Raw genomic sequence first — 22,135 nt, 5'->3', positions numbered from 1 at the left:
GGGTTCTGTCAGACACTTTATATAAAGTTTCAATGCTAAACATAGCTTTGAAAGGTCAAAGGGTCAAAACTTGTGAAATTAAAAGCGTGGGTTCAGTCACAGTCGTTTATTCCAGAGAAAACATTTATAGTGCTTGTGTTTATGTTCTTTTATCTTTGTATCTCAGAAGCTTTCATGTGGGGGAGAGATTCTGTTCTCCCAACTATCATTCCACCATAGGGAGCAAGTTTGGTCGATGTACTCTTACTTTTTTGGAATGTTAAAACTTATTTGCAGAGTATTGATTATTTGGCTCTATAAAAGCCAGAGTGGTCCAAGTTCCAGGCTATGTGCTAAGCTAACTGCTAACTGCTAACGGCTGTTACAGCTACAGCTGTCAGACTTATGCAAATCACCAAGTAGCAAAGGAACCCATTGACATAAATAATAAATACACTTGTACTGAAACAATTGCAGTATAGTGCTTCAGTATATTTCACACTCTTTATTTAGAAAAATACAATATATTCATGGAATTTAACATTAGAGCATCACAGTTATTAACTTCAGTGCTTAGTTCAGCCTTCAGTTTCATATTTTAAACATTTACTTATAAAACACAGCAATGTCGAATTTGCTGGAGATTAAAAAAAACCTGTTTAAAATGTCCAGCTTTTATAATAAAAACATAAATTCTTAGTGAAAGATCGCAATAACTTCATCAACAGGACATTTAAAGTGCAAAAAAAACCCAGTAAAACTGAAAGGACGGTTCAACCTGTGACTTATACTTCATCATCCGATAATAGCGCCCCCCCCCCCTTTTTTTTTTCTTTTTTTTTAAATATGTAGTGTTTCTTTAGGTTAGAGGGAAAACTTCACAGACCTGTAGGCATCTTTGGTTAATTAGATCATACTTAAACAGCATTTTGTTTGTTAGATTTGATATTAACCAGGTTCTGTTGTCCTTCATGTTGTTAGCAGATTTCTAGCCTTCAGTGTCTCAATTCTCACCTAACTTTCATAACTTTTTCCAAAAATTGTTTTCAGATTTTCTACCAAGTGCTTTTTAACTGCTACAAATGGAGTTTTCCTCTTACCATCCAGTAAACTAAGTTGCTAGCAAGTATCTTTATGCTAAAACGCTGCTTTAGCCACGAGGTCGTAGTGAGGCTTCCTGATTTGACCGTTTTTGACTGATGAAAACAAAGAGTTATTGTGGTTTCCGACCGGTTGCTGACATCAGACACTACATTCACTGTCAGTTGTTGCACGTGCACTGTTCATTCACGCTCACGCACTAAAACTGCGGCTGTGTTTTTGTCTCCTCGAATGGAAATATTTGATCAACAGCCCAAGCGTGATCGTCAAAAGGACCAATGTCATCAGGATCACTATGGTGTAGTTCTGGATGCTTTCTTGGTGGCACATCTCCTGCGTCACCTTCTCGATGTTCACTGGTTCCGAGTACTCCTCGTGAATGCAGGTCACGGTCTCGATGTCGGGAACCACCACCGCCGAGTGTTGAACCATGTGGAGGAAACCGAGGTTTTGGCAGCAGCTCAGGGGGTTGGAGCCCATGTAGAGGGTTTTTAGAGAACGCTCCAGGGTGAGCATTGTGCTGTAGTCCAGCGTGACCAAGTTGTTGTTCTGCAGGTTCAGGGACTCAATGGAGGACTCTTTGTTCCAGGTGGGGAGGGAGGTCAGCTGATTGGTGGACAGGTCAATGTGTTTGAGGCTCCTCAGGGAGGAGAGGTCCGTGTTCAGCCTGGAAATGTTGTTTTCCCTGAGCTGGAGGTCAACCAGGGAGTCCTCCAGGCCTGAGAGGGAGCCTTCGGCCATGTCCAGGCCGAGGTTCTGAGACAGGTCCAGAGAGGTTAGAGGAGTGTCGGTGAATGCATTTGCAGGCAAAGCCCGTAGGTTGTTTTCTGAGAGATTTAGGAAATTCAAACTAGGAATGGAGGTAAAGGAAACACAATCTGTGTGATCCTGGTGGTTTGGGCCAGAGGAGCAGATCTCCAGATTATTCTGCTGGAGCTGCAAGTGCTTGAGGTTTGGAAGTCTTTGGAATATTTGATGGTCCACGGTGGCAAGATTGTTTCCTTGCAAGTGGAGCTCATCTAGGGACTTGAGAGTGTTCTTTCCAAACGTAAGGCTCTGCAGGGAATTATAACTGAGGTCCATGATCTTCACCATGTTCAGAAAATACTCACTGGTGACAGAAAAAGAGCTGATGCAGTTGTTGCTCACTTTCAGGACCCTCAAGGACAGCATGCAGTAGAAAAAAGACTCCGGTAAACTCCTGAGCTGGTTGTAACTCATGTCCAGATACTTCAGTTGAGTCAGGACCACCTTGGTCCTCGTGTCTGGACTTGAAGTCACGTTGACACTCTGAATTCGGTTTCGTGAAATGTCCAGATGTTCCAGGATGTTCATCGAAGGGAGCAGAGGAAAGTGCGACAACTTGTTTTCACTCAGATCCAAACTTACCAGTTTGTAGGGATCCGTCGATCTGGCGCTTTGGAACATCTCCACGCTGTTCTTGCTCAGGTTGAGCACTTTCAGATGACAGAGGTTAAAATCCATGATGCACGCGATCGAGTTCTTGGACAAGTCGAGTTCAGTCAGATGAGACAGCGAGTCGAAGGCTCCGTCTTCGATCTCCAAGATGACGTTGTTGTGGAGGTTGATTTTCGTCAATGACGAGGAACCGCCGAAGGTGTTTTGTGCTATTTTGGTGATGCTGTTGCTGCTCAGAGAGACGCTTTCCAGAGACGGAGATTCAGACAAGAAAAAATCGCTCATTCCCGTGTACAGGCCGTTACTCGAAAGATCGAGCGACTCTACGGTCGTGAGAGGCCCAATGTTGGTTTTGGACAGAGCGAAAACATTTAGGTGGTTTCTGGAGAGATCCAAGACCTTCAGATCCGTCATGTCTTTGAAGAGACCCGGCTGGATGAAGTGGATCTTGTTAGCCTGAAGATTGAGGCGACGGAATCCAGTGTGGTAGGCCAGAGTTTCCTCGGTGAGGTTCTGTACCTGATTGTGAGACAGGTCCAGCATGTGGATGCCCTGAGGAAGGTTGAGGGGGGCAGCTCTCAGGTTCAGGTCTCTACATAATGCATCCCCCTGGACCTGCAAAGACAAACACGCCGACTCTGATTATGTTGGTCCGCTGCCAGATTGCTCAAGGAAGGTCGATTTACGATACAGTTCTGAGGTCTGCGAGGAAAACAATCGTTTAAGGAAAATCATTTCACTTCTACACCGAAACCAAAACACGGACGAAGGTCAAGCTCTTTGGATTTTAAAGTGGGGTCGGCTTCATCAATACAAACAACCTTTTTTCTTCTAATAGAGTCAAATATTATTTGTAGTTTATAATTGGAGCCATATGTCCCAGAACAGCTCATAAAACTGCCTGTTTTCGCTCTGAGGTCAATGTCACCGGGATTCCCGGCATATTTGTGGCATCCTGAGAGAAGTGTAGCTGGTTGTTGACGCGCTGCAGGCCGTTCGCCAACGTGACGGTGTGTTTAAAGAGAGACAGAGGCAGACAGAAGCGTTACTATGAAGAACAAATCGATGGTAACGAGCATCAGATGTGCGTTTTATAACTAAAATTTTCCGCAGCTACAGTTTAACAAATCTGATTTATTGTTTCGTCTTTAGTTCTCTGTCACAAGTGTTCCGGCGTCAACGGTCCCACCAGCAGAATAAAACCTCTTAACTTCATTTTCTCCCTCACTGAAATCCAGTTACACTCAAATTAGCCTGGACCATCAACGAGGCTCCTCCAGGGGTTCTAAGGTACAACCACAAAATCTCAAACTCGGATTAAGTTCAGCTGTTCATTGTTTCTTTTGGCTCTTCGGCCCTTCATTTGACATTAAGAGGAACTGTTTTCCTGTGTTGATGTTACCTCGCGAGGAGACAGCGAGTCCGTGCTGCCCAGAGGGCTTTATCTCAATATAGAGATCAACTGGAAAAAATGAGAAAATATCAACTTCATCACCAAATATTCTACCGAAGAAAGAGCACGTTCGAACTCACAACCGTTTCTGCCAGACTTAAAGATTTGATGTGGCTCGTAGAATCTTGGACTGTGATAAAATCCTACATTATAAGTTAGCTAAGCAAGACAGTTGACTGTAAGCTAAACCACTGTGCTGTTAATTAACATCTGACTGTATGAAGGTATAACAGGACCTGGGTGGTTGGAACACTGTCCCCTCATGGTTGATAGTTAAAGGTTAAAACTTAAAAACATCTATTGCTTCAGACTCACGATTCCTGCACTAGAAGCCAAGAAGCTCCAAGCTAAAGATGACGGTCTGCCTCAGACGTCGGACTCCCACAGAGTCCAACAAAAACACTTCCAGACCAAAAAAGAATGTTTCACCATCCAAACAGCTCTAAAACCAATAAACCCACATCTGCTCAGGTCAAAAGCCTTCAAATAAACCATCTGCCTGCAGGTGATCTGGAAAAACCTCCAGTTCCTCCTGGATTAATTCATCTGTTCGTAACCAGCCAAAATAAACTCCAGAAAGTGCGCCAGCAGTGTTATTAAAGCGCTTAACTGAGATTTTCTGGAACTTTAACCTGTGACTACACAGGATTTTAGAGGCAAATCAATTATTTTTGTGACATCTGCAATAAAAGTGATGATAAACTGACACAAAAGGTCTCTTTTTCAACCAATTTGGCAGCGACAACTTTATAATGAAAAGAAGTTCTCCTAAAGTTGCCACACGTAGATCTAAGTCGTGTGTGTGCGCGTGTGTGTGTTTTAGTTACCACTTGGCAGGCAGGTGGGGGGTAATGGGGAGGATGCGCGGACGCGGCCGGTGCGCAGCAGTGGAGCAGCAGCGGCAGGAGGAGCGGGTGGAAGGCGGCCATGGTTCTGCGGGACAGGGAGGAGAGTCCGGATCACAGCAGGTCCCAACACATGAACGCAGAAGGATGATAGAGCAGCAGGGGGAGGAAGGTGGAAGGTGGAAGTCGCCTCTGCCGACGCTATTTATGTGCTTTTTTCGCTGCAGCTGACTGACGCTTTTGTTTTACGCAGTACTTTTTCGTGTTTTCCGCTGCAAAACTGGTTCTGTTGTGTGTGTGTGTGTGTGTGTGTGGTGTGTGTGTGTGTGTGTGTGGGTGGGGGGGGGGGGGGTGATCTTCGGTCCTGAAGGTAGAGAAATGAATAGCAGCAGCGATTGGTATTTTGGTATTTTGGTATTTTGCCCAGTGACTCATCTTTGGCGAGTTCTGCATCTGGTTATCGCGGAAATTCGCTGAAATGTTTCCTGACGCGCAGGTTCCTCCGAATTAAACACAAACACGCTGTTCAAGCCCAGCAGCCGAGTCATGATCGCAGCAGGGATAGTAAGATCCGCAAAACAGGGCTTTGGATCAGAAATATTAGCAGCTTGATCCCGTCAGGACCGCCAGTGATAGAAGAGCACCTCATTGATGGACAGAAACGCGCTTCAGTCTCTCCTCTGTCACGTACAGAGTTTATTACCAACTGAAATTGTTAAATTTATGATGTCTGTTGTTAATGCATAAACATTGAATCAGCAAAAACCACCTGGCGCAACACTTTTGTTAAGGCCAATGCAATTTCCATTTTATTATGTCTTTTTATTGCATTACTGGTATCCATAAATTGTTTTTATCTACTTGGAGTTAAATTAGTTTAATGCAAAGGCCGATATAAAGAAAGTTCTGTAGAACTGGAATAGACCTCTCAGACTGATGTGGTGACCCTCCTGAGGGCCGTGACCCTCGTGTTGGGACTCTTTTACTGCACGTGTTGACTAAGGGCATAAAAAGAAACTTCCATCCAGCTGCAACTGTTCAGAAAACACCGAAGTTATCGGCTGCTATTTACAGAAGAAAGTCACTGAAGTGGATAAAAGAGAAATACTACTTGTGTAAAATCCCAACATTTGAGATGTTAAATGCATGTTTATCGTCAACAGTTACACCATAGCTGAATATTTTATCCTCCTAAAGAATTATGGTTACTTACAGATAATCTCATGGTTTGAAATAGTTTAAAATTGTCTCCAATCCAGTTTAACCAATGAACATACTCGGGCACTTGTGTTAGGTTATTAGATAATTCCATCACTGCTAGCCCATGGGTTTTAGCTTTTAATGCACATTTTTACAGATAAAGTTCTTTAAGTAATTATTTGAGGTAGAATGTATTTGAACTGCTCGATCAAAACAGAAGTTTAAGTGTAAAAACTGTGTGTTGACTCAGTTTTGATATAAAACATCTGTGGACGAGACGCTCCTGCAATTTGACACTAATTACACTTATTTTTTAGTAGTTCTTAAAAGTCTTTTCTCAGATATAACCCCCGTTCCAGATGAAGTCTGGTCCAGACTGCCTGGACAGTGTTTACCTCACTCTCTGACGATGATGAGCGATCTTCACCGTGCCTGTAGAACTCAGTGATATCACATCCTCTTCTGGCCACTCACAGGCTGACAGTAACCACGCTAATGCCACAAACCAGAGGCTCCTCTCAGCTGACTCTTCCCTCCACATCTCACGCTCTCTGGCTGACATCCTGTGAGAATATCCTGCAGCCCCCCCCCCCCAAAAAAAACTCCACTCCTCCTGCACTCTGGGAAAGGCCTTATAAGGAGGGCTGGGAAGGCCCATGAGGAGAAAGCGGAGCAGAAAAACCTTCTGCTGGTCCTAAATGTGGACTTTTGTTTGGATGTTCTCTCAGAGTTAACTTAATTTGGAATTTGGAGCATTCCATTCTTAAAGCCTCACATGAATAAACCATGAGAGAAGTTCTGAGGGGAATTCATCCCACCCATTTGAGTGGGTGTGATGAAACATCACACATCCCTAAAAGTGATGGAATCACATCCATCATGTGATAAAAATACCGATTGTTCATAGTAAGAAATTTCAGGAAGTGTGAAATGACATACACTGTCCAGGTGCTCCTGAGCAAGGCAGCCTTCTGCACCGACTGTAAGGGCTGTGGCTCCCCCCAGTGCAGACGGACAACATCACAGCAGACACTCAAGGTGTCCCATGGACCCACAGAAGCAACACCTGCTGCTGCTTTGGAAACTGCTGGACCTGAACCCTGACCCTGGACCCCAAACCCCAGACCTGACCCCGAACCCTGACCCTGACCCAGGCCCCCAAACCTCAGACCTGATCCCTGAACCCTGACCATGGCCCCCAAACCCCAGATCTGACCCCGAACCCTGACCCAGGCCCCCAAACCCCAGACCTGACCCCTGAACTGGGCCCCCAAACCCTGGACCTAACCGTCGAACCCTTCAATGTGAACCCTGAACCATTATTGCATGGCATCATCATGATTTATCTTTTGATATTTTTAACAATAATAATAGTTTAATACTAAAAGAATTACACTTTGGTCTGTTTGAAAAGATCATTTTAAAAAATTCCACCCAGGTCCTGTTAAAAAAATATAAAAACTAAATATACTAACGAAGATTTTTTTAAACATATTTTTTATTTCTGTATCCAAACTACCACTAAATATTAACAGCAATGATTCTAATAGTAGTAGCAAAAAATATAATCACCTGGTCTCTTCTGCAGAATGTTGAAGATTCACAACAGCTCTAGTTTCACATTCACCTTTTATGTTTAATCACACGCACACACACACACACACACACACACACCCACACACACACACACACACACACACACACCCACACACACACACACACCCACACACCCACACACACACGTAAGTGTCACATTGCAGTCATAGAGTGATGTCAGCCCTTCTCCTCTTTATTTTCTGGGATTCCCGCTTCTCCTGTTCTTGGAATTTTTTTCCCTCCTAGCATTCTAATTGGTTGAATTCTGCCCTCTACTGGTAAATTTGAAATCATAATCATTTGAAAACGAAATTATTATTTTTTTACTTTATGTGCATCCAGCTATGATGAAAATGTTCGTATAAAATATATTTCAATAGATTACATAATATATTCTCTATAACCATTGCAGGGATGAACAATGGGGTCCATTTAGATAAACAATGAGTACAGGGTCAAAGGTCAGTGTTCAAATTCAATTGCTCCCAAGAGTAACCCGACAGGAAGCTTATTTCTACCACCATCGGCTTTACCAAACATCAACATCTCCGGAATCATCAGAGACACAGACAGAAAGTAAAGTTACAGGAAGTGAAATATATGGGTGCAGACAGGTCTGATAGCTCAGTTTCCAGACTGTTCCAACTGTTTCCATCGCTGTCGAACCAGCGTTGAAGGAGGACAGTGTGTCTCCTAGCAACAAGCTTGTAAACAAGTGTTTTCTTTCTCTCTGTTAGGTGGCTGAACTTGTGATGTTTGAATCCGATCTCCTGGAACCTTGTGTGTACAGACTGGTCAAGATCAATTCTCTGCGTTTAATTGTTGAGAGACAGGTTTAATCTTCTGCTTTGATCGTTCTTTATTTCCTGTTTAGTTCTGACTTCCTGGCAGATCCTCCAGACACTTGAGAAACCAGAGATCAGAGAATAGATCCCATTGTATCAGCAAAGAATGTCATAACGGGGTGAGGAAAACCCACCTGTGGATCTTTCTTCCCTCTCTTTTCCCCCCTCGGGTTCAAACATCAACGTTGGCTCTCGGGTCCTGATAGCTCCCAGGCAGGCAGCAGGCAGCTGCAGCGCCACAGCAGCACCTTCATTTCTTTTTGAAGGCAAGACAGGATCAACTGGTTTAATATTGATTAGTATATTCACTGCATTGACAACAGCAAACTGTATGTAGTAGGGAAATGCAGCAGAAGTCTTTTTGATTTTAAACATGGGTGATATTTAGTAACATACATGAGATGTTTTTGGACTATTTCAGGGTGTCTGAAAAAACCTAGCTAAATGTAAAAGCCACCAACATCTCTGAACCATTTTTAACTAAGATCCATCCAGTTCAATTTTCATGTGTGTTGGGCTAAATAAGCACGACAGTGACACTGGTGGGGGATTTTTCTTTCTGTGCACTGATAAACAGAGTAATTGAGGAACTCGTTCAATCAGTTGGAGTTGGTATCCCTATATAGCTGCGAAACTTCCCTTCACTGGATCCAAAGTTCCAATTTATGAACCCTCAGTCTTATCTTGCAGGTCACAGAACACTTTTCTGGTCAGATCCAACCAAAAGCACACACAAAAATAATTAATACTATCTAGATCGTACGGTAGTTAAACGTCTACATCCTGATGGATCCGGAATAAATTGTCCCTTTAAGGAATTGGTTTAAACAAAGCAGGCGTCGTCAAAACATGCTGGATTAAGTAAATATTAAGACTGTAGCAGAGTAAAATGCGATAATCATTACGTGCTTAAACCGGATGTAGATATGTATTTGAAAATAAAAGCTTTTGTTCAAATGAAGTATTGGGGTTTATAAGGACAGAGTGATTTTTAAAAAAAAAAAAGTTTAAGCTATGGTTTTATGTTAGATAAATGTTCAGGAGTCGTAATTTGAAATTGAATTTTTATTATAAATTGCGACTTATAATAAATTATTTTAAAACGAAGGCACCGACCGGAAGTCTTTAGTTCACCTAAACGCCGACATCGTTAACTCTATAAAAACACCAACGAAGAAGATTTGTGGAGCTAAGCGAAGAAGTTGAAGAAGAGGAGGAGGAGAAAGTGGAGTTCTGCCAAAGAAGGAAACATGTTGTTCAGTCCAACAAGTTTAACTGAATGTGTGCGCGAATGGGAAGATTTAGAAAAGAATTACCAACAGATCCAGGTAAATCGACCGGCCTGTAAGTTTACTTCTGCTTAGCTTAGCAGTGATCAATGACAGTGGGTGGGTCCTCAGGATCCGCCCTCGACCACAAACACAACATTACTGAAATATTAAACAATAAAAACTCCCCGCGTCCAAGTTCAAAAAGAGAAATAAGTATAAATGAAGTCGTATTGAAGTGCACACGTTAATACACGTCAGTCCGTATACGGGACCGACTAAGGAGACTCTTGCCCGTTTATTTTTAGAAGGAAGCTATTTAAATGTTTCGCACTGTAAAGTTATTCTTGCAAAAAAAGTCAAGCTGTAAGATGATACACATCATTTCAGGAATATTCCAGTCTCCAACGGACTGAGGACAATTAATAGTAAAATTCTTAGTCACTAGTAATAAATGGTAATTTTCAGCTGCAGTTTAGAAAATGTTATTCCAACTTGTGAGTTAAAGCCTGCAGTGGAGCAAGTTTGTACCACTGTCTTATATCATTCCAACATTAATGTGGGCTTCTCCCTTACAAAGGTATTGACTGTTATTTTCAGGACAAAGATTGTGGAACCTTAACCAGTGACATTTGCTTGTCCATTTTCAGGACACTCACCGTCTGTACAAGCAGAAACTGGAGGAAGTGACCAAATTGCAGAACAGCTGCACTTCTGCAATATCACGCCAGAAGAAAAAGCTGAAAGAACTCACTGTGTCGCTGAGAGAGTAAGAACTGATCAGTATATGTCAGTTAGTTCAGTATTCTGCCCTCTGGAGCCATCAGTATAGCTCTAGGTGGTCTGACCATTGATGAACAGATCCGGTCAAATCCTTCTTCCATGAAAAGTTCATTGTAATTGACCAAGAGTCCGGTATTTTATATTTGACAAGCTTAATTAGGATGAATAATTAGGTATCATCTGTGGGAGAGTCACAATGTTCAATGTTAAAACTGAATCCTTTGACTGTCCAGATGCAAAGAAAATCATCCGAACCCAAAATTAAGTGCCGAGGAGCTGGAGGCCATCGGCGAAATCGAGAAGTCCACAAAAGAAAGAACTAACTCTTTCTTTGAGATGGAAGCTTTTCTGCCAAAGAAGAACGGGTATGCTTCAGAACCACACCTCACCGAGGCTTCAAATGAAACGCTTCAATGCTGTTTACCCCCTGCCTCTGTAGGTTGTACCTCAGTCTGGTTTTAGGAAACGTTAATGTGACGCTCCTCAACAAACAGGCAAAGTGAGTTAGTTTCTCATTAGACTGTCTTTAATCCCCTCTGGTTCATCACCTCAACCCGAGTTCTGCCCACAGATTTGCCTACAAAGACGAATATGAGAAGTTTAAACTGGTGGTCACAGTCATCCTCTTCATCGTCTCCTTCACGTGTCGTTTCCTGTTCAGCTACAGGTATGGGAGAACATGTCTGAACTCGGTTCCCCTCAATCATCTGTATCCAGCCTCCAGGCCTTTTCACCAAGGGAGTGATGTCATCTCACTCTTCTGTGCCTTTGCTATTATTTCAGAGCTTTAGACGCCCTCTTTTACTTCCTGTTGGTCTGGTACTACTGCACGCTGACCATCAGAGAGAGCATCCTCATCACCAACGGCTCCAGGTCCGTGGCAGCATCACTGCTGTGATCACCGATGCCATTCATGAAGGATTTCACTGTCGACAAGCATCTGTCCGTCCATATTGTTGCTGTGTTGGAGACCTGGGAAGCTGACGCTGTTGTCCCGCGTGTCCTTTCAGGATCAAAGGCTGGTGGGTCTTCCATCACTATGTGTCCACCTTCCTGTCCGGCGTCATGCTCACCTGGTCAGTTTACCTAATTTTTCTACCAAAAGTGCGAAAAGTTCTCTCCAAGTGCGAACAGGCTGGCGTCAAATCTGTCCCGGTTTTGTTCCCACAGGCCTGAAGGCGTCCTCTACCAAATGTTCAGGAACCAGTTTATATCCTACTCTCTGTACCAAAGTAAGGAGCCACTTCTGCCTTCAGCCCTCACTCAGAATAAAGCTATGTGTGTTCTGTCAGCAGGACACTGACTGACTTATTTTTAGAGTTACAGATGATAATTGTCTGTCTGCAGGTTTTGTTCAGTTTCTGCAGTATTACTACCAGAGTGGCTGTTTGTACCGACTGCGAACGCTGGGAGAACGCCACACCATGGACCTGACAGTCGGTCAGCACAATCTGATGTTTTAGAACTTTCACAAGCGCGGTGACATTTCAGCCCCCACCTTTGCAGCCATTTTAATGTTTCTGCTCATTTTGAAAGACAGCAGATATATAGGTTCTGTCTCTAGCCGTGCTAGTAGCTGTTAGCCGCCGCTTATGGCGTCAGGTGGAATCTGATCAGGTTGTTGTGTCCTGATCCTGCAGAAGGTTTCCAGTCCTGGATGTGGAGAGGGTTGACCTTCCTCCTTCCATTCTTATTTTTTGGTCATGTGAGTCATGTAGCTTCTTTTTTTTTTTTCTCGTAAACTTGATGTTTTTGGAAACCTCATTGCTCGTCTTCATTTTTAGTTCTGGCAGCTCTACAATGGACTAACTCTGTTCAGGATGTCTCAGCTGCCCCAGTGTAAAGAGTGGCAGGTTTGTGTCAGACAAAGTTTAAAAAAAACCACACACAATCTTTGTGGTTTTAAAGTCTTTTTTAAATTTCAGAGCTTCAGTTGATTATTTATGGTCAGATTTACCCTCAAAGCAAAGACATGTTTTCTTTCTTTTGCAGGTGCTGATGTGCGGGTGTTCTTACATGGTTCTCTTCTTAGGAAACTTCCTCACGACTCTGGCTGTTGTTTATCAGAAATACAGGAACAACCAGGGAAAGTCCAAAATCTTATAGATGATCAATAATCAATCATGTCGCTTTTTTTTAATGGTTAAACAAGTCTAAACTCATCGTGGAGATTATTGGAAAGCCGTTGGTTGTCTTGTGGTACCTCGACTTGATGTTCATGTTCATATGTCTGAATGTCGATCTGTTATTCTTTTGTCTCTCTCAATTACCAAACAGTCATTGTCGTGGTGCTCTTTGGATCAATGATACTTTATGATTCAGCATGTCCACAATTTCATTAAAACACTCCAGCATCAAATTGTATTGTATTTATCGTTATTGTTGTACTTATTTTACAGCCCACCAGGAAAGTGCTGTTGTACCATGGATATTTTTACAAAATATTAACCATCTATATCTACATAAAACGTGTTTTGTTAATTACTGTTTATTTATTCATGAAATCTGCAAAGAGCAATAATAATGAAGTTTAGCATGTTTATTTAGTGTTCTTTTTCTATTTAATGGTTTGAAGAAAATACATTTTTAACATAATTTGTCAGGAAGTCATTAATGCATTTCTCAGGAAATTACCTGTTATAATTAAACTGTTGAATGATAAAATACACTTTAGCTGCAGTGCGGCAGTTCCACCGGTAGGTGTCAGCAACAAACAGCTGATAACCGGGTTGTTCATATTTAAAGTTTTATGTTTTTGAGTTGAAATTTTAATGAGGTTGGTTGATCTGGACGGGATCTACGAGATTATCTCTGATCTGACCTCACGAATCTCAGCAAACATCTGTGAGTTTTTCGCCTCTCTGTAGCTGATGAGTCCTGGTCTGTGCTCTGGTTTCTGGACTAAAGAACATGATGTCCTGTGTGAAGAACATCAGCGGCCCCTTTTGTACATTAATGAGCGGATAATTCAGAACACGATCACGCTCCTGCCTGAATCCTCTAAACAAGTACATTTGACAGTATGTCTCCTATAGTTTCAATAATCTGCAAACATTAATAAATCAGTGCTGTGCAAAATGCATACATTAAAATAGTTTTAATTTTTAGTAGAAAATCAGAAAGAATGTGTGAATAAAGCTGCTTTGTTCGGTCTTTTATGACTTCTCGATCTGCAGCTGAAGTGAACTCAAAGAAATTAGGAATTTTGAACAAAACATCAGAGGGAAAAATTTAAAATAGGAGCAGCCTCGCGTCCAATTTCTTACAGTCAAATTTCACCAAGCGCAGCAGAAAGTCTGCAAGAGCTCGTTGCTTCAGGGCCAATGAGAGCAGGGAAGAGGTGGGGGGGGGGGGGGGGGGTTGTCTCCTGCTTCTCCCTGGCTGCACCTCTTTCATCTTTCTCATTAGTGGGGGTGGGGTGCGGGGTGTCAAAACTGAGCCCAAGGACATGAAGATCAGGGACCGGACCTGAACCTCGCACCAGGAGGGGGAGGAGGTGAGGAGGAGAGAAGGAGGAGGTGGGAACAGCCAGAGCCAGCAGGAGCTGTCAAACTGGACTCTCCTCCTTATCTATCACCCCCCAACCAAAACCCCTCTGAGACCAACTGCAGACCTCTGGTCTGGGCCCACTTCTGGGAGTGGGGGGGGTTGAGACTGGTGATTCAGGTATTCAGGTCAGCTTTATCTAAAACAGGAAGTGATTCTGATTTAAACAGGAAGTGCTCTGCTCCATCAGCTGATCTCTGATGTGAAAACATACGTATTTGTTCTGAAACTGATGCATTCTACTCAAGAAAGGATCCCATGCCATGAAAACAGTCTACACTAGAATAAAGAACTGATAATCAACAGTTGTGGTGCATCATCATCATCATCATCATCATCATCATCATCATCATCATCATCATCATCATCATCATCATCTGTTTGAACTATCAACGTTAAATCAGGAGAGAAGAATGAAAATTCCCTCACGATCAACAGCTTTTGTGTAAAAGCTCCGGGGCTCTATTTTCCTCCGCTCATTAGTACATTAACTCCCAGGACAGAACCTCCTTCACCTTTTGAAATATAGACGGGGCTCCAGATTAAATATGCATATTTAATCAGAGGCTGTGATTACATCCTCTCCATCACTCTGAGGAGAGCCTAGACCTTCATGGCCTGCAGAGAGAAGAAAGAGAATTCATTTTTATATTATTGCAGCTCTTTGGGGAACCCCATCCTGTAGAGCTGAGTGCAGACTGGCGGGTTTTTTTCTTTTTTTTGAGGCGCTGGACCACTGGTTACCATAGCAACCACTAAAAGCGCACTGGAAGGAGTTTTCTTGCTGCGCGCCTCTCCTTATGAACTAGTCTTGGAGTATCAAACAGCATTTTGGAACAGCTTGTGAGCTGCGAGCTGCCAAAACTCAAAGCACTTTTTTTTCTGGGTGGGACTGAAAATCCACCCACGCAGCGCTGCCGTACAGTAAAGCGCCTCGCCTCTCAGATCCAGACCCACTGACCCACATCCGAGGAAGAGCGTCAAGCACGCGGAGCTGGACAGCACCGAGAGCCGACTTGATCCCCACCAACTGCCCACAGAAGCTGACAAGCGCTCCACAAACGCCTGGCACCGCCAGAGAAGCAGCTGCTCACGGGTGGAACCCACCCAGACTGGTTAACCCGAGTCTGGATCCCGCAGGACCACCAGAGGGGAGAAATCCCGTCCAACTAGGAGCAGACAACATGGGAGCTCCCATCAGGGATCAAAGCACGACAGAACACGTCTGAACACGGGCAGACATTGATCACAGACAAACAAAACTGGTCTATGAATCACTTTTTTTATTGTTTTCTATAAATAATGCCAACAAATTCAGAGAACAAATACAAAATATCCACTTTACTCAAATATTCTTCTGGTGAAGATATCCATGTTTCATTCTTCATTGGACAGAAGAGTGTGAGGATTCCTGACTGGAAACATGTTCTAAACAAATCTGATCTCTGGGGTGGAACCAGTCTCCCAGTCTGGGGGTCAAAGTGCACCCATCACGGCTGATGCCTTCACTTCCCACATCTTTATCTTCAGGTATTTTCCTTGCTGTTCCTTCTCTGTGATGTTCCCATGTCTGTGAATACATCTTTCAGTGCTGTCCTCTTCTGTTGCATGGGTCATTCTTTCAGTCTGGTCCAGGAGGTCTCGCGGGACCTCGACTGAAGTCTCCAGCAACTTTAATCCTGAAGCGTCTTGAAAAGAGCAAATAGGCACAGACGTTCCCTGAAAGTGATGTCCCAACCTGGAAAGTATCCTTGACACTTGTCCATGACTTGAGGACTGGAGGAGGAGCGCGCCTGTCTCCACATCCACGGCTCTGGTCCTCTGTTCTGGTTATTGTGCCAGATGGTCACCTGGTGACCAGCAGGCCGCAGGTGTTGACAGCTCTAAACCTGCTCTGACATCCTGCTGACTCTTCAGGACCTTCCTCCTCTCAGTAATTATTTGGCTGTGGCTGAATTCTTCGGGGTTTCTTTGTGATTCCTGGTTGTCTGTGGGAGGCCGAGGTGTTTGCGGCCGTCCTGGACATCTGCCTTCAAGGTGGCTCAACCCCCTCAGCTGCAACCCTCTTGTCTCTCTCTGATACATCACAGCAGGATGGAGGTCTGGAGTTTTAAAATAGCTCCAGCCACATTTTTTCAGTGGATGATTGAACTGAAACAGCTTATGTGTCCATGTAACATACACAGTTTATATTTACCTTCAAACCTCTAAGGCCTCTAAGGCCTTGACCCACATATAGATTCCTGTCACCCACAGGGAAAACATGAACAATGCAGGCAGGTCAATAGGCTCCGCCCATCCACGCTGTGCATCGTTGTCATCCAGATGGCCAATTAAAGTGCAGCAGAAAGAAAATGAATCACAGCACATTTTGTCCCAGGTGGCTGAATTCAATCACCTGCAGAACAAACAATCAGAGACCATCAGAGACCGCCGATGCCGTCCAATCAGAGACCACCGATGCTGTCCAATCAGAGACCGCCGATGCCGTCCAATCAGACACCGCCGAGGCCGTCCAATAAAACAAATATCTACTCATGACCATGCACTTATGTCATAATTATGGCTGAACAAAGATGCGAAAACCATTTACGCGTTGTTTAATTTTGTCTTGACGTTATTTTATGGTCTTTATAACAAATAAAAGAGCATACACACACACACACAACACACACACACACACACAAACACACACACGGACGGACTGCAATTGGGGGTACATTGATGGATGACAGTAGTATTCGGACAAAATCCTTGTTTTTGTGTGTAGCCGTCAGCAAACATGAGCTCACAATTTAAATAAGATCCTGTGGAAAGAGAGAATAAATAACTAACAAATCAAACCATCAGTAAGAACAAAAACAAATGTGGACTTTGAACACATGAAAACACACACTTGACTGTTTGACGACAGGATGAATGACGGGTTAAAGGTCAACGCCATCTGTCTGCACTTGGACTCATCAGTCTGGTGACTGGAATCCAGAAGAAACAGAATCCCACATTAGAATAAACATGTTCAAAGGTGTGCGTGAAGACTTTCTTCTGCTGGAGGTTCACTGGGAATGGCTCCGAGAGCAACAGCGAGCTTGGATTTCTTTCCTGTAAATAGCTAAAAGTCTTTGAGCCGCAAAGCTGGAGCTGCTTTATCAGCTGCCTGAAGGCTCCAGTGCTTCCCTTCAAATTCAGAATAATTAATTTAACTGAGGACATGTAAACACCTCAGCCTCTTCACAGGAAGTGGAGACAGTTTTCAGCTCTGAGGGCAGAAAAACCGTAATCAGCAGCAAACAGCAATTTTATTTACAGCTGCTTTGTATTAATAACCTGCCGTTCCACGTTAAGCTGAGACGGATGAAAGTCCATTAAAACCAAATTTTCACTCGCTGCATTGAGGGAACAGTTCGCCACCTGAGTCCCGACTCTTGCGTTTGTATGAAGTGTTAGCCCCGCCCCTTCCTCTGATCTATCTGAGGCGAGGTGTGCTGCACTCATTCATCCCTTCATTAAGGCATCTTGTAGTCATGGCAACAATCTTTCCAAGGGGTCAATTGTAACATGACTGACTCCTTCAGGGTAAACCTTGTCACAGAGGCTGAGGGATGGCGGTAGGTACAATCACTTACCCCTCCTCCTAAACATCCAGAGGCTTCTTAACCCACTTATACCCAGCCCAACAGAAACAGGTATATGTTGCCCCCCCCCCCCCCATCCCCCACCCCCACACACACACACCAACCTAGAGTGAAGCAGCTATAATCAAATAAGAAATTCTGGGTAGTATATCTGATGATGTTCCAGGAAGCCTCCAGCAGATTTTATAGGAGGATTATTTTTCTTTTCTTCTCCATTTAGTGGCTGCAGAGGACACGACCTTCAAACTATGCAAAGACGGGTATGATGGGGGAACGATTCCCTCCCATGGCTGTACTATTCCATATTTAAAGTGAAACTTTTCCTAATGTAAATCCCTCATTAAGGAGGCCGAAGCCACTTCACCTGTGTGTCATCTGAAACTCCCCCATTCTGTTTTAACTCATTTTTGACTGTGTAATTTCACAAAAGCAATGATGAAAAACTGCACCGACAACCTCAAAATGCTGTATTGTCTCTTTAAATTGTTGCTTGGCAACAGTATCTGTAAAATCAATTCACAAAATCTCAACTGTGCCCTGGTCTGTACTCTTATTTCATTCATTGTAATTATACTTGATAAAATTAAACAACCAATTTCTCTTTTGTGTTTGCTATTCCTAGGACAACAGGGAAATTTGTCTTAATTGTCACAGAGAAAACTTTTAATTTCTTCCAAGTAGATCTCTTTCTGCTGTTTTAGGATCACAGCACCAGTATTTAACTGTCCCAAACTGTCCCAAAAATTCTGTTTCACTGTAAGAAGTTTAAGATCTGTTGTTTTTGTTTTGTGGATGTTTTGTTTAGGATGCTAGATTAGCTAATGATGGGGCACAAAATGTATCTAAGTAGGAAGGAGGAGTGAATTAAAAGCGTGTGTTGACTCCTGTAATCCACATTTTCATTTTGCTGTTTATAAGTTTGATTTATGAAACCAACAACAGCAACAACAGGACTTGAGTTACCACTGTGTTGCATTATGGGTAGTGACCACCATGTTGGAAACTGCACTTTATTTCAGTTAAATAGGGAATAAAGCAGCAAAGAAAGATTAATGCTGACATGTTGTTTTGATCTGTCGGTGGTTTTAGAGCAAACTGAGCTCCTTGACCTAATAGTGATTGATGGAGATCAATTCAGGTATTATGTAATCAATCACCTAATGGTTTAAAAACAGGTCACCACATTTCTTATCTTTATACTTAATCACATTTTCATGATTCATGGTATCATTTTAATTTGGGTACATCGACTTCAATGACTCTCCTGTCAACAGATTTCTAGTTTTACTGGTCCATACTGGTCTGAGCTCGCCTTTTAGCGGCCCTTAGCCACATCGTGTAAACAACACGAGACATTTTCTCACATTTCCACTGATTCATCGTTCAAACCGCTGGACCTCGGCTGGTCTGGCCTCCCTGTGGTGAAACCATCTGTCACAGGCCTGAAAATATACACAGTATAATGAAGTCCAGTCCGCTGACTGGTACCATTAAATTACCCCGCTAATGCAACGGTTTCCCTCCAGTTCTGCTCAGAGCTGCTCAGAGCTGCTAAAATTACAGCCGCGCTCCCATTTATGAAGGGCAACAAAGAAATGTTTCTTATCATCTCCCCAACTGCAGAGGAAAATTTAATACCATTAACTGGAATCTGTATCATTCCAGTCTTTCCACCAAAAATAGACAAAACAGCCATTAATGATAAAGGGGTCTGCAGAAAGGGTGACGTATTCAAGAGAGGATTTACGCTGTTAATGATGTCGTTTATCAGTGTTCTGATAAGGTCCTGAGCGCAGAGGTTCATCGCCTGCTGCTCCTCATCCACTGATGCCATGTGTCAGATTATTGTGGCTCCATTATCTGTAATCAGTCCAGTCAGTTCACAAAAGAAAAGTTCCTGAACCATGCAGCAAAATATTGAAGCTCCGGATGGATGGATGGATGGATGGATGGATGGATGGATGGATGGATGGATGGATGGATGGATGGATGGATGGATGGATGGATGGATGGATGGATGAGAACTTAAATGTAAGTACTTCCTGAATTCCTTACAGTGGGTTATCAAGCTTGATCAATTTTGCCATTAATTAATCATTAATTATCCTCAGAATATCTATCTATTAGTCATATTAATATTAATAATGTATTAATATTAATACTTCAGATTAAAGATTTAACTTTAAATAATCCAGTGCTCTCCAGAAGAGGTGTTGTAGACACCTACATGGTTTATTACTGGTCCCTAAATCTGCATTCACATATGCTAAAAAATATGAGAGATGACTCAATAGAACGAAAAAAAACCCATTTTGTTAGAAATAACATATGAAGTCTAGATGTTAAAAGTCACTTTGTCTGTTTTTACTTTGAGGTCAGCCTTCAGCAGCAGAGCGCTGCAGTGCAGAGAGGAGAGATTTAACAAAGAGGCGCGGCTGATTTAATAATCCAGCAGCAGGAAGATTTAACAGAGCCAGTATTTTTCTCCCTGAATTCATTCCAGGGTTAAAGAAGGACTCCGGTTTCTGCCCACTTCAAAGGCATCTTCGCACCAGCCTTTCAAAGTGGTGAAGAAAATATAGATTTGCAGACCAATACTGACTTCTAATGAACTTTCTCTTCCTTTTTAAACTGATAATAATGAAGAAGTCAACAGTGAAAGTCAAAAATGATTTGAATTTGACAAACAAATTTTTATTCATGGTTTTATAAGCATGAGAAAACAAAATGGAGGAAAGAGGAGTTTATTACAGCTGCTCGGACATGAATGTTCAGCATGTCGTCCTCGTGAAGCTCGTCTGAGAGCAGGTGAAGAACAAGCATCTGTCACAAGAGGAACACATGTTTGTCCACACCCACACATGCCAGAGCCGGGAGATCACACCCAGGACACTGAATGCACCGCATCATACACATCCAGGACAGTGAATGCATCATACACAATCACAACACTGGATGCATCACACAGTGAACATGTAACGCACATCCAGGACATTGAATGCATCACACACATCCAGGACCCTGAACACATCACATACATCCAGGACAGTGAATGCATCATACACAATCACAATACTGTATGCATCACACAGAGGACACTCAACGCATCACACGCCTGCCCAGGACAGAGGAGAAACCAGGTCACAGACGTTAGGCTGAGATTTAAAATGTTCTTCCCTTTGATAGATGAATGTAGATATGCAAATGTCACAGCATTACGGAGGAGATGAAGTGTAGGAGAATGTTGGGGAAATTCAACAGTGTCTGGACAGAATTATGTTTCCTGAGTAACAGGTAGATAGATTTTGGGAAAACTGGTTTCCTTCACAGTAAAGACAGAACTTGGCTCAAAATCAAAACAAACATTCACATTAAACACAGACTTTATGTGTGTGTGTGTGTGTGTGTGTGTGTGTGTGTATGTAGTGTCTGTCACCGAAAGGAAGTTTATTTTCAGTTCAATTTGACTGATTGAATTAAGCTTCTTTTCACAATTCACTTAAAATAATGTTGAAACAATTACGGAGGCTTTAAAAAAATTCCTCTGTCGATGAAGAATAAAAGCGGAGGCCACAAATTCACATACACAGAACTTCTGTTTCTTTAATCTGGATTGTTTGACTTTGCTAAATATTCTCTAACAGAAACCACATGGTCGTATTAAAAAAGCACCGAAGGTCACGGCCGTTGGAGCCGTGCAGGATGATATCTGGGCTGGATTGTCGTCGTTATTACAGTTATTGGAATTCTGAGCCGGGACAGCTGAGGTCCAGAGCTCAGAAGCAGAGGCGGAAACAGTTGTGGAGGATGACAGGATCATCCAGGGCGGATGCTGGATGCACAGCCTCCATGAGGGCTTTTTACCTGATACTTGATTTCTCTCCTGCTGCACCGATTCTTTTAAAGTCATCAACTGAATAAGAACCACATTCCTGCGCAAAGTCAAGCCCACTTTGGTTCTGAGTGCGTGACGATATTCTCCTGCTGCACTAACTGTGTGTATGGTAAAGCTATAAGGGTTGCGACACGAGCGCCGTGTGCACAGTTGTGGGCTCACGTACAATGGGGGAGGAACAGCTGGGGGGCCACTTCAGGAAGCTGGTGCGCCGCAGCTGCTAGCCGAGGTGACTTTAATGAAAACAGCAGAAGTCAGCCCAGTTCTCTGCATCTTACATTAAAGTTCCCTACTGTACTTACAGTGCAGCTGTTAAACTGTTTGACAGAAGATTAAACACTTTAGACTAAATCTTGATTTACATCTTACAGCAGGGTTTCTAGGCCCCATTTAAAGGTAAATGTTGCGTTTCTGTTGTGAAACAGGAGTTTAAGAGTGGAATTTTCTGTTGATTACAAGTCAGCGTGACAGGAACCTGTTGAGAGGAACCAGTTCACCTGCAGCAGAGTCTGAACAATCAGAAATTGTGCCTGAATATGAAAATGATTCGTTTATGAATCATCATAAGAC

At 42.9% G+C, this 22,135-nt stretch overlaps 2 protein-coding genes and 1 long non-coding RNA gene across 3 annotated transcripts; 1 reads left to right on the top strand and 2 right to left on the bottom strand.

Moving 5' to 3' along the window:
* Positions 1–464: 464 nt before the first annotated feature.
* Positions 465–6,574, bottom strand: lrrc32 (leucine rich repeat containing 32). The gene is made up of 3 exons (XM_057053658.1): positions 6,393–6,574; positions 4,780–4,885; positions 465–3,114 (listed from the first exon to the last, which is right to left on the bottom strand). Exons 1-3 carry the CDS (start codon positions 6,557–6,559, stop codon positions 1,273–1,275), a joined length of 2,115 nt encoding a protein of 704 aa, XP_056909638.1. The 5' UTR covers positions 6,560–6,574; the 3' UTR covers positions 465–1,272.
* Positions 6,575–8,434: 1,860 nt separating this feature from the next.
* LOC130537139 (uncharacterized) lies at positions 8,435–9,558 on the bottom strand. The gene is made up of 2 exons (XR_008953559.1): positions 8,573–9,558; positions 8,435–8,496 (listed from the first exon to the last, which is right to left on the bottom strand). It is a non-coding gene; the product is annotated as an uncharacterized LOC130537139 (long non-coding RNA).
* Positions 9,559–9,580: 22 nt separating this feature from the next.
* Positions 9,581–13,571, top strand: tmem120aa (transmembrane protein 120Aa). Its single transcript, XM_057053659.1, has 12 exons — positions 9,581–9,766; positions 10,357–10,475; positions 10,723–10,854; positions 10,929–10,988; positions 11,061–11,156; positions 11,273–11,362; positions 11,500–11,565; positions 11,660–11,721; positions 11,837–11,929; positions 12,130–12,194; positions 12,274–12,342; positions 12,482–13,571. Exons 1-12 carry the CDS (start codon positions 9,689–9,691, stop codon positions 12,593–12,595), a joined length of 1,044 nt encoding a protein of 347 aa, XP_056909639.1. The 5' UTR covers positions 9,581–9,688; the 3' UTR covers positions 12,596–13,571.
* Positions 13,572–22,135: the final 8,564 nt, after the last annotated feature.

This window comes from Takifugu flavidus, chromosome 14 (assembly GCF_003711565.1).
Source record: "Takifugu flavidus isolate HTHZ2018 chromosome 14, ASM371156v2, whole genome shotgun sequence".
Lineage (NCBI taxonomy): Eukaryota > Metazoa > Chordata > Actinopteri > Tetraodontiformes > Tetraodontidae > Takifugu > Takifugu flavidus.
Note: the sequence above shows the minus strand (reverse complement) of the source record. Positions and strands in the feature narration are given on the sequence as shown.